At 37.9% G+C, this 12,060-nt stretch overlaps 1 protein-coding gene across 1 annotated transcript in view; it reads left to right on the top strand.

Moving 5' to 3' along the window:
• ANOS1 (anosmin 1) overlaps positions 1-11,084 on the top strand; it is a gene marked incomplete at both ends in the record, with an annotated part of 126,712 nt that extends 115,628 nt beyond the window's left edge. Inside the window, 5 exons of the mRNA XM_084227024.1 lie at positions 4,245-4,339; positions 6,379-6,550; positions 7,752-7,972; positions 9,529-9,670; positions 11,026-11,084. Of these exons, the coding sequence (XP_084083150.1) occupies positions 4,245-4,339; positions 6,379-6,550; positions 7,752-7,972; positions 9,529-9,670; positions 11,026-11,084 (689 nt within the window). The remainder of the gene's footprint in view (positions 1-4,244; positions 4,340-6,378; positions 6,551-7,751; positions 7,973-9,528; positions 9,671-11,025) is intronic.
• Between the last annotated feature and the right edge of the window lie 976 nt (positions 11,085-12,060).

Raw genomic sequence — 12,060 nt, forward strand, 5'->3', positions numbered from 1 at the left:
TTCCAAGTGGCAAACACATGTACTTGGCATTGGCATTAGTAGAATTTTGAGCTGTTTTTACAGCTTGAAGATATAGAATAAATGCACATTTTCCATCCAGAAAAATCAGAAGTTTATTAATTTGTTTTTATTATAATTGAACTAAAGCATTTAAATTGGGGAGGGGGAGAAAGCAAAATCTGATGAAGAATATCTTTCTAAACACTTTTGATAGAGAGCTTAGTGGAGATATTGAGATATTAATGTGAAAATAAAGGCAGTTTGGGTTAAATTTAAAAAAAACCCCATGCTTTAGAGCATTCCCTGATCCATACATTTCTAATTAGAGCTGTAAGATTTCTGTCCAGCAAAGTTAGCTGCATACCCTTGTTGAGCAAAAGAGCTAAGAGTACATGGAATTTTAAGAACATGATCATGTGGTGTCTGTACAGCCATTTATCTTAAGTCTAGAAAGTCAATTTATTCTTCAGAAAATCTACTTTGAAAATCACAGTCAAAGTAATTAACATCAACTATTAGTTTATTTGAAAAGATTTGTTATGTGCATTTGTCTTACAGACCTAAAAATCTTTAGCTTGGGCATCTGGAGATAGTTTCCATATCAGTATCATTAAGAGATTTTTAAAGTAATTGTCCTGGGTTGCCTTTTTTTTTTTTGGTCTCTTTATATAAATTTAAAATAAAGTAATTATTTGAATAAGCTGGCTGCTGTTTGTACTTAGGTGACTATTTTGTTGACTAATTTCACAATTGTAGAGCTGCTGAAATGAGTGCTAGTACTTATTATGTCCTTCAGGTTCACTGTTTCTGTGCAAACATTTTGAGTTCTGGAAAATACAAATACTTGCTGTTTGTGCATAATGCTTGCATGTACATGCATGCTTGTGTACAAATGCTTGCATGTTTGTGATACTATTTCTAGGTTCAAATGATAGACATGCTAACCATGAGAACAATGAAGTTAAAAAGCTCTATAAAGACTCATAATTAAAAATTTAGAATCAAGAAAACTCCAGATCTTCAGAAAGAGGTTGATACTGTGACATCTGAAATACCAGGGAAGCAGACTGAAGTAGCCTGGAAATTTCTTGACAGTGTTGTGTACTTATTATAGCAGGGATGGCTAAGTTTTCTGATAAAACTCTCCAAAATCAGTCCCATTAGGTAATGAGTATTCTGTTCATATTAAGTACTCAAATGGCTTTTTGGAAAAAGATGTGTCAGTGGGCTCAGTGTATGAACCTTTGCTGATCCTGATCCAGAGCTCTTGGCTCTGGTGGCAGTGGCTGACAATCAGCTGGATGCAGTTTGAGCTCATCCATTACCCATCCCTTAGTTTGCATCGGACAGCTAAACCCAAAAATCGAAGTAAAATCTATGATAGTGATCTCACTAGCACAGTGTGCACTGCTGAAAGGAGGGCTGGGAGAAGCTTTTCTTTTGCATTTGTGGTATGTTTCATAAAGCTTTTGAGTCATGATCTTTAGGAGCAATTTTATAAGACAAAGGCATATTTTCGTAATTTTTCTCAGCTTCTTATTGAGCTTTTTAGATAATTTCATGCATTTTGACTTCTTTTGCTTTTAAAAATATTAAAGGTAATTTCTCAAACAATCTTGTCATTTCATCTGCATACTTCATGCATGCATATACATTTTGAGTTTTTCAGGCTTCTAGTTTATTTAATCACAGTATGTCCCACCTTTCCCTATTTTTAAAAAGCTTCTGTCTCAAGTAGGAGCTACTTCCTTATTGTGTTTAATACTTTATTCTGTTGTATTGTATTAGTCAGACTTTAGACAGCGACAGGACAGATTTTTCAAAAGGAGAAAATTGGGGAGGTTTTGTTGTGAATTATTTTTACATTTCTCTTTTTTAACACATGGCATTTAACCTGTGTATCTACCATTTTTTTAGATAACAGCAATCAAATATAGAGGTGAGAACTGAAGAAGTTTTAGTCTTGCTGGCTGTCATGATACCTTCCAGTTTATAACAGTTGATGTACTTGTAGATGTGATACAAAAACCTTTTTCAGATAACCTTTACATACTCACTGAAAATTTTGAAGATCCCCTTATTTCAGTGTATGTTGTTATCAGACTACCAGAATGCTATCAAATTTGAGATTCATTAGCTCAAATAAAATTAGGAAAAGAATTAAGAAAACCTTCACCCTCCGTCTACAGTACAAGCTGATAGGTTTTCTAAATGTATTTCTAATTTTCTATATTCTTCTTTAGCCTATTTCTGTTTTCAAGTAGGGAAGCTATCAGAAACCACAGGTGTTTACAAATGGGTTACTAAGGGTTTGCTAATGAAGAAAAAAGTAGGGAGGCAGGAAGAGAAGAAGTGTCTGGGAGTAGAAGCTCACATAATTAATGGATGTGGACCTGCCTGAAAATACAAGAGGATTCCAATGTGCCAGTAGCTGGAAATAAATATTCTTTCCCATCCCAGGCAGTGTAGAGGGCCGGGTTATGTGGGGCATTGAGCAGCCTGGTCTAGTGGGAGGTGTCCCTGCCCAGCAGGGGGGTTGGAACTGAAGGATCCTTGGAGTCTCTTCCAACCCAAACCCTCTGGTGATTCTGTGATTCTACCTTGAATGACATTTCTGAGCAGAAGCCCAATAAACCTCTACACCAATATATCTGAATGCTGAGCTCTTGTGAGGTCTTGATGCTTGGGATTTGTCTTTTCCCAGTTGCCCATGTAGTGGTATTTTGTGACCTACCTTAGGGAGGTTTTATCCAATCCCTGGCTGCTGGAAAAGTACAAGGTTTAATTGGCTTGGATAAATGTTTGGCCGAAGGAGAGTGTTTTATTTATGGATTTCATGTGAAAAGTATTACAAGCAAAAATATACATTTTGTAGCTTTTCAAAGAGCAATCCCCCCACGAAGATAGTTTAAAATAATCAGAATGATAGAATGGATTGGGTCAGAAGAGATCTTAAGGATCATTGAGCAGGTGATATTCGATAGTGGAGTCAACTGGAAGAGATGAAATCAGATGAAACCCATTTACAAATGCACTGTAAGTTTTTGTCTACATCCAATAGGCACATCAAGTGGGAAAACTTGACGAGATATGCAAAAGCACATCCATTTCTTTATTTATTTTAAATAAGAGGGAACAATCACAAAGCAGGAAATGCACTTTTTAATGGATTTCTTGTTGAAAGAAGTATTGTTTCCAAAGAAATTGCAAAAATAATTAGCATATGTGTTGTTATGAAGAACAGCTACTGCAAAAATCTATTTCAAGGGGCCATTTCAGCTAGTTTCCTACACTAGTAATTTTCTCTTTCGTTTACAATCCTTTTCTTCTGAATCCAAACTGCTCATAGCAGTCTAATACCAGATCAGCCCTTAAGGCATCAGAGATATTTGTTTCCCTCCTGAAGCCCAGTCAGGCACGTTAGTGACTCTGTCATACCAAGCTAATTAATAATAACAGACATAATTTTGCATCCCCTATATAGAAAGTGAAATCCAGAAAAATGTCAGGATCTACTTGCACTACCTAATGTTTTCCTTCTTTTGTCAATTCTTTTTTGCTCTTTGTTTTGCTTCCTTATTCAGGCATTATTAGGCAAAAAGCTAGAAGAGCTGAAAATAAGTTGAAAAAGCTTATACTGTTGGTACTGCAGCAAGTTTTGTCATTGATTTAAATGGGAATAAACTTAAGCCTTCAGTATTACTCATAAGAGTCAAGATTAGAATTTTATTTGGACAGATACTGAACTAAAGGTTTTATGGCATATCCTGAAAGAAGAAAGCTTGGGGATTTACAGGCATTTTCACATATTTTCAGGCACAGATTTCTTAAGCAGTGCCAGGCAGCAGTATTGCAATGCTCCAACAATATAAACAGTCAGGTAGTTGACACCCAGTCTGTCTCATTATTTGCAGGATGATTAAAAGTAGCAGCATTGAGATTATTTTTTCTAATGCTCAGTTTAAATTCCTATTTTTTGTTAATGTAAGCAGTATATGGTAACATACCTGAAAATGAAATTTCACTGTTTATCTCCTTTAGCTGATACCAGGTTTAAATTTTATTGGTGTATCATATTTTCTCCATTATATTAAAGATTACTTTGTGAGGAATTACCAACTCTACAATACTTAAAATTCCTTCTGTTTTTATCCAGAGGAGACAGAAGAGTTGCAATGGTGAAAATGTACATTTATGTCTTTTGGTGAAACATATGTCTTTTCCTCTCTTTTTATATCATTTAGATATCAGCATGAATCAGTTCCAAGTCCACTGGTTACTGGAGTCCTGTGCACACAATGACACCAAAGGACTTAGGAAAGTAACAGAGCTGACTTATGTAAGTCTCCATTCAGCCCTCTGCTTGACTCTGAGTGGTTCCTAGGCAGCAAGAGAAAGGATGGTTCTGTAACTAACACAATATGTGTTATACCCTGTTTCATAGATCAGTAAGGATACTTTCTTTTTTATGTTCCTCTTTGGCAAAAGATAAAAATTATGGTTTTGGGTTTCTTGGATTTCCTAAATCCACCCTAGGCTAAAATATTTTATTTGTTTTTGTTGTTATTCAGAAAATGAGACCAGAAAAACTTCTTACCTAAGTTCTTCTATGTCTCTTCAGGATGTATAACACAGAGCTTTATCTGCAATTAATAATGCAAGACTTTAGCACAGTGCAAATACTGAACACTAATAATAGTAATTAATAAACCAGCTTTTCTTTTAGACATGCAAATGAGTTTCAGGTGATTATTCTCCCTGAGGAGAATAATAGATAAGAAAAGGAGGACTGTAGTGACAAATACTAGATATTAAATCTGGTAGTCAAACAGAAATCAGATGGGGAGAAGAGCTCCATGTAAGTACATGGCAGCCCAAATATAAATTGCAGTGGCAGTACTTCCTACTCAGTTTGTTGGCAATCTAGTGTCATCTGTCTCTATAACATATTATTTGAGCAACAGAGTATTGTGATTGGTGCATCAGAACTGATTTAATGTGTTATGCAGGATGGACAAAATCACAATTCACCTTTCCTTCTTACTCTGATCTGTACTACCCCATCAATTCAGGGGTGTTAATGTCATGTGAAAGAGTAAATCAAAAGACATGATTTCTCACACAGGATGGTGTTAGCTTGTAAGATTTACTGCTGCATGTGGTCAGCAAAGCACAAATTAGAGGTGGATTTAAAAATTTATTTTGACATAATGTTATGGAGATGGGAAAAACTTAACATTGAAGAAGTTCATTTCCACTAGAGGTCAGGAAAGACTGTTTGGACATCTGTCCAAGTGCATTGTGGGATTAATGAATTTATTTCCTTTTTTTTTTTCTTATTTCCAGTCATTTTATGGGAATTCATACAATCTGTCATGATAAATAAAAATAGTCCTGTCACAATTTTAAGGAGACATCAAACCTGTTGGACCACTCTCCCAGCAGGTGGAAGGCAGGGAGTCCAATCTCAGCCCAATTTGTATGTCTTGTGAAAATGACCTTCCAAGTGAAGGTTAGACTAATTTGCAATTAGAAAAAAGATGGAATTATGCATAAGAACATGGGAAATTAGTGATTCTGAAGGGAATTAGAGATCCAAAAAGTAGTGAAAGACTTTTGACCTTAGCCAGTAACATATTATTAGAGATTTTTTTCAGGATAAAAGCCAACCAACCAAACATTTTTTTCGTATATGATTTGTGTTAAAGCTGTCAGACTGTAATTTTCAAAAGTACTTCAGACAATGGTAAGAAATTAGAAGGACACTTACACTTTGTGCAAAGTTTTCTTCCCCACTCATTGTCCTTAAATAGAGACTTCTGCTTTGTATTGAGCTGTGGAGTTTTTCTTCCCAATAAGAATATAGAAGTAATGTACTCAATGTACTTAATGTACTCAAGTGGAAAAATATGCATCCATAATGCTATGCTGACTTTAAATGTGCTTTTAAAAAGTTAAACATAGATGAAGCCTGTCATTTACAGCAGCTTAACTCAGCTTTCTTACATTTATTTAATTTGATTAGCATTTACAGCCTGCCATTGCTACCCCCACTGCCATCATTCACAGAGACTGTTCTAAATATTAGAAGTAGTTGCTTTGATGCCGTGTGTCGAAGGAACTGTGTAGAATTGAAGGACATATTCAAACACCATGCTAATATATTTTACTACTGAAAAGAATCATGACATTGACAATACTTGCTTTCTTCTCTGAGTTAAAACCACATTGGCATGTGTTAAGCATCCAGGAAAATATTTTTGTGGAGAGAACTTTTCATCTTTTGCCAAAGTTATTTTTCAATTTGTTCTTTTTTTTTTTTTTTTTCCCTTTGGGCTCTATTTGCAGCACGTGATTTTTTTGTTTTTCTTGTTGTAGGAAAACTACATTATTCTGAAGGACCTGTCATTTTCATGCAAATATAAAGTAACTGTTCTGCCTGCAAAATCTAAAGGTCGTTTTAAGGCTGAGAGTACTTTCTTTGTTACCCCACCTTGCTCTGCATTTAAAGAAAAAAAACACAAGCACATTAATTGTCCTGCTGAAGGAGGTAAGGCATGATCTGGAGAACTACCAAATAGTTCCAAAAGCATTTATAATCACCAAAAGAGAGTCTTAAAAAGCAGTTTTAGGATAGAAAATGAGAGATTCAAAGCAAATAAAAATATCACTAATGCTTATGTGAAAATCAACAGAAATACACAACAGTATCAATTTTGGCTAGTACATTATTACTGTTTTGTCAATTAAGAGTAATCATAGTGGACATACAATAATATCTGTAATGGCATGGCTGGGTTTTTTTGTAAGGAAGAATGGTTCCCATTGTATTTATTATAATGATGGAGGATAACTGTAAACATAATTATGGTGGTGTGACCCATTTTCTTAATGTTTTGCTGTAGATGCAAGCTGCTTTTGCAGTTTGATTTTGTTTAGGTTAATTCTGCTCTTAAATAAAAAATACAGGCCTTCTTATCTTTTCCAGCACTGTCACAATGTGTAACTAGAGGGTTGTGGAAGTTGCAGAATTGTGCAGATATTAGCTGGACAGCACCTCTGTGGTCAGCTGGTCCTGGCTCAGGTCAGCCTTGGCTTTGCCCTGCCAAGTGTGGATACCTCTCTCTCTGGTTGGAGGGCAGCCCTCTCGCCTTGAGTCCCTCCTGTTCCCAAGGGTACCCCAAGCTCCATAAGTCACCCAGCACCCTGCTGGCCTTCACTGCCATTTCCTGAATGCCTGTCCTGGCAGTTTCCAGCATTGCAGCCTTCCTGGGCAACTCTAACTCAGGTCTAACTTACCCCTAATCAGAGTGCCCCAATTAACTTGTACTACGGTTTTAGGGCGTGAATTTTACTCTTTGGCTGAATGATGGAGTGCTGTGCTACCCTGTGCATTTTCTTGTGGTCCCAAAACTTCCAGTCTGAGCTCAGGTATTCTGAAATACGAGGAGCAGGAGAATGGCTCCCTGTGAATGAGGCACTTGGGTCTGTACATGCCATAGCTTTCTTTTCTGTACCTGCAGCTGAGAGCATTTTATCTGAAGTTTGAGTTTGGTCCAAAATGTCAGTGGAATATATCAAACATAGGTTTTTGCTCGACACTGAAAACGTGGTGGTGGAAAGCTGCCTGCATCGTGTGTAACAATAGAAATAAAGCTCTGCCTGACCTTGATTTCTGAAATTAAATAAATATTATTGAAGATTATCTCTAAAAGTTCAGCTTATCTTTTTTTTTCTTTCCAAATTTGTAGTGCCAGTTCTACCCAAAGTGTTGGCCAAACCCGAGAACCTGTCTGCATCTTTCATTGTTCAGGAAGGTAACATCACTGGTCATTTTTCCTGGAAGATATCTAAGGCAGACCTTCACCAGCCCATGACAGGCTTTCAGGTCACTTGGGCAGAAGTGACCACAGAGAGCCGGCAGAACAGTTTACCCAACAGCATCATTTCCCAGTCACAGATACTGCCAGCAGTAAGTTGTTGGTTTCTTTCTTCCAATGGCTCCCTAAGTTTGTGTGTCTGTTCCTCATTTATAATGCTTAGTAGTGTTACAGATGCCAAACACTGGTTCTGCAGGTAAGTTGAAGCAGGAAGTACTTCATTTTTCCTCTTTGATGGAGATACAAAGCATGGCTACTATTCTTGATGATACATCAAACATTTTAAACTGTAGAGCCTGGAGATGCCTTTATCTACCACTGTATGTATCTGTCTATTTATAGCGCCTGGTAGACTTGCAGAAGCCTCTGATTTGAGTTGAAATAGTGTCTTCTGTCCCTCAGAAACCGCCAAAATTTAGGCTGTTTATACCAAGGACCATTCACTCTGACTAAAAATGTAGTATTCACACAACCAGGGCTGAAATGCACAGGGCCCAACTGCTGGAGGAGCACCTGAATGAGCAGAGTGAGTGTCCAAGTGCAATGTATGCACTGGTCTCTCTGCCTACCCATGCAGGACTTTATATGATTTGGAACAGCTTCAGCCAGGTCTGTTAAAGGCAATCCAATCTCAGAATATGTGCTAATTTTCCAGGAAAACAACATGTTTCCCCCCCACTTTTTCTCTCTCTCATTTACCCTTTACTGTCTGCTCTGGCAGTAGCAGCAAATTATCCCGCAAGAATAACCAAAGTTATTCCCACAACGTGCTTGGGCTTCCCCTCATGGGGCAGGTACAGTGCCAGCCAGAATCACCTGTCCTGTGGCTTCCTGGCCAGACCAGCCTGGCCCTGTTGCCCTCACTGTCCTGCATCACTTCTCCAGCTGTCCCCTTCCCAGGCCTGGGCCATTGCAGCTTGAAATTAATGCAGATGTTTTGATTTATAGTTTTGATTTTATTTTAGATGAATGACTCCTGATTCCTTAATATCTGTGAGTCTTTAGATATGTATTCCTATGGGAAAGTTTCTATGAAATGACTTTGAAATTATTTAGCATGTGTCTAAGTGACAACAAAAGGTATGGAGCAGTGAAAAGTGAGTCATCATGCTGTAAATGATGCCTTAAGAGCAGAAGGCAAATTCTTATGGTGTAATTGGGACAAATCTGAAATAAGTGTGGTCACCCTTTTTTCCCCACAAGCTGCAGAAGTGGCCCCAGGCCAGCCACTACTTAAATTACCAATTAGTACAATCCACATGCAAATCCGAAATAAAAACAAGTTTATGTAATGAACATGTTTGTTAAAAAGAATGGTTAGGACAATATATTTTGATTCGTTTTTAGTGATGAGCACATCACTAATGTGATCAGCACACTTTCCACAAAAGTCTGCAACAACTTGGACCTTGTACACATAATGTTATGGTTAAAAATGTGTCTGTTCAAAGGGAATGGCAGGCAAAAAATTCAAAACACACTCGCTCATATGCACATGATGCATACATTAAATCCTTTTAACGGAATTCTATGAAAATAATTGGTGGCTGCTGACAGTGATGGAACCTGTTTAAACCACTGATGTGTGTGAGCAGATCAGCTACGTTTTATTTTTCAGTGCTCTGAGAGTTGCTGTGTTTATTTGTAGGACCATTACATCCTGACCGTGCCCAACCTGCGGCCCTCCATGCTGTACCGCCTGGAAGTGCAGGTGCTGACGACTGGTGGGGAAGGGCCAGCCACCATCAAATCCTTCCGCACGCCCGACCTGCCTGCGTTCGCTCCCCACAGTAAGCACTGCACTCTTCTGACAGGGGCTTGTGACATGGTGTCTTGGTTTGGAAAGACAGGTGCCTGCTAAAGGAGACAGGAGCCTCCCCTGAAATGGAGAATGCAAACCCTCCCCACCCCTCCGAATTGCTGTGAATTTTAAATAAGGGGCTCTCAGGCAAAAATATGGGAGCAGGAAATAACAGTTCTTTAATAGGGAAGGGAAAAAATATAAAATGATAAAATACAACAATGCAATACACTAGAACAACACTGACAGAGTCAGAACTCAACCTGACACCCTCTGGGTCAGGGTGTTGGTAGCAGTCCAGGTGGAAAAGGGGCTGCAGTCCTCCTGGAGTGTCAGGCGTGGTTCTGTTGGAGCAGGGGAGTCCTGTAGGAAAGGGGTGTATTCTTCCTCCGCAGATCCGTGGAAGTAGAAGCAGCTGCTGTTCCTCTGGGGAGTCCAGTGGAACAAAATCTGAGCTGGTGTCAGAACCTTCCAGGTTATATCTGCATGGCACTGCTTGGCTCCTCCCTCTGGGCAGAGCATCTCACAATGTGCAGTTCTTATCAGTCATGTGGTGACATTCAATAGCCCCTTATCAGCAGATGCCCCCTGTTGATTATGATCACTCCGGAAGAGAGATAAGGAGCATTGCCCACTTGACACCCGACAACTGCCATACAGATGGCAATAGAATACATCTTGCCTTGCAATCTGGAACACATGGTACAGAATTTCAACCTTCCACATGTAAAGAGTGGAAGCCTTTCTCAAGCCTTAGAGCTTTTACTGATTCCAGTAGCATTCCATAAACTTAAGATGCTGGTTTTTTCCCCCTGATGACTGTCCAACAGCAAATCCAGTCTTTCTCTCACTCAGTTTCTGTGGTCTAACAATTGCCATTTGTTGCAGCCACAGATCTTTGGCTTATGCCTATAGCACTTGGGTTTCAAAGTTGGTCTGTCCTCCAGGTGCAGCCTGGAGGATTACATAGCTTTCAAGATTAGATTTTTCTGGGTTCAGTCAGTCCAGCATAGATAGAGCTTAAACTTATTTCTAAAGCAAGCCAAACCTCTTAATGGCCATTTCCAGCATTTCATGTTTTTCTGGAAAATACAGGGCAGTACTGCAAAGCAAAGTGAAAAATACAATTAGTTCAAAATCTGTCTGCTTGAATATTTTTGTCCTTTTAAAGGCCCAATAAAGTTGCCTGGACTGAACACACACATAGTTGCCTGCGCAGACTTAGCATTTATGAGCTGAAGGACTGAAAGCTGAAGGTCTCACAAAGCCTTTTCAGTATGGATAAATGTTGGCATTACTTATCCAGGGTTTGATACATGCATAATTTCCTATTCTTTTGTTTAGAACCTCATCTGAAGCAGCATCATCCACATCACTACAAGCCATCGCCAGAGAAATATTAGACTGTTTCAGATGATTATACAAATAACTGAGGGAAAAAAACTGAGCTCCCAAATGAGGGCTGGGTAACAGCACATCTGTTGGAGCAATGAACCCAGTTTTCCAATGGAAGTTACCATCCTGTACGATCTGTATCTACTTCTCTGTAGTTTAGACATGAAGAATTATGTTTGCACCATGACCAGGATGAATCATACAGCAAGTATCATTTCAGTACCAGCGCTATTCAACAAACTGAAGACTGCATCCAACTCAACACCTGTGAGAAAATATTCATTATATTCTTCATTATAATGTTTTCATATTCTGTCTTTAAAGTAGGCTAAAATGGTGCAGTGTATACAGATTTTTCTCTTCTTGAATTCAATGTTACTATTTGCAAGGTCCTATGATGTATACATACTTTTGAAAAATGTTCTCATTAATGGATTTAAATTATCTATTTTACTTAAAGCCCTGCCTGTCACCAATTTAAGGTCTAGTGTGTTTTGCTATTAAAGAATATCTCAATTTGTCTGAAATAAGCACATAAGTAAAATAAATACCAGTAGCAGAAACCCTGAAATGCCCAGTTTTTAATAATTGTAGTGTCACCATGGAGAAGGATGAGGATATATATACATTACCTATCTGGGTAAAGTGGTAATGTTCTATCATGTAGATCTTCTGTTATTATAGTTAATAATTAAGGGATATGCAGGGTAGAAATACCATTGTAGAGAAGCAAATAACAATTAATAGAATTGTTTAAAATTTATGGCAATGAATGCAATTAATTGATAGGTCCTAGAAGAATAACTTTTAAAATCTCACAATTTTTTTGATACATAATATTTCAAGGTATAATATTATCTTGAATACAAGCACCAATTTTCTAGTTAAAAATCTTAGTAGTTAACATTAAAGTTTTAGAAACTGAAATTCTGAGGCACATTTATTATTTTAGTAGCTGTATAGCTACTTTTTGGCTTTGAATTT

Source organism: Fringilla coelebs (assembly GCF_963513975.1).
Source record: "Fringilla coelebs genome assembly, chromosome: 2".
NCBI lineage: Eukaryota > Metazoa > Chordata > Aves > Passeriformes > Fringillidae > Fringilla > Fringilla coelebs.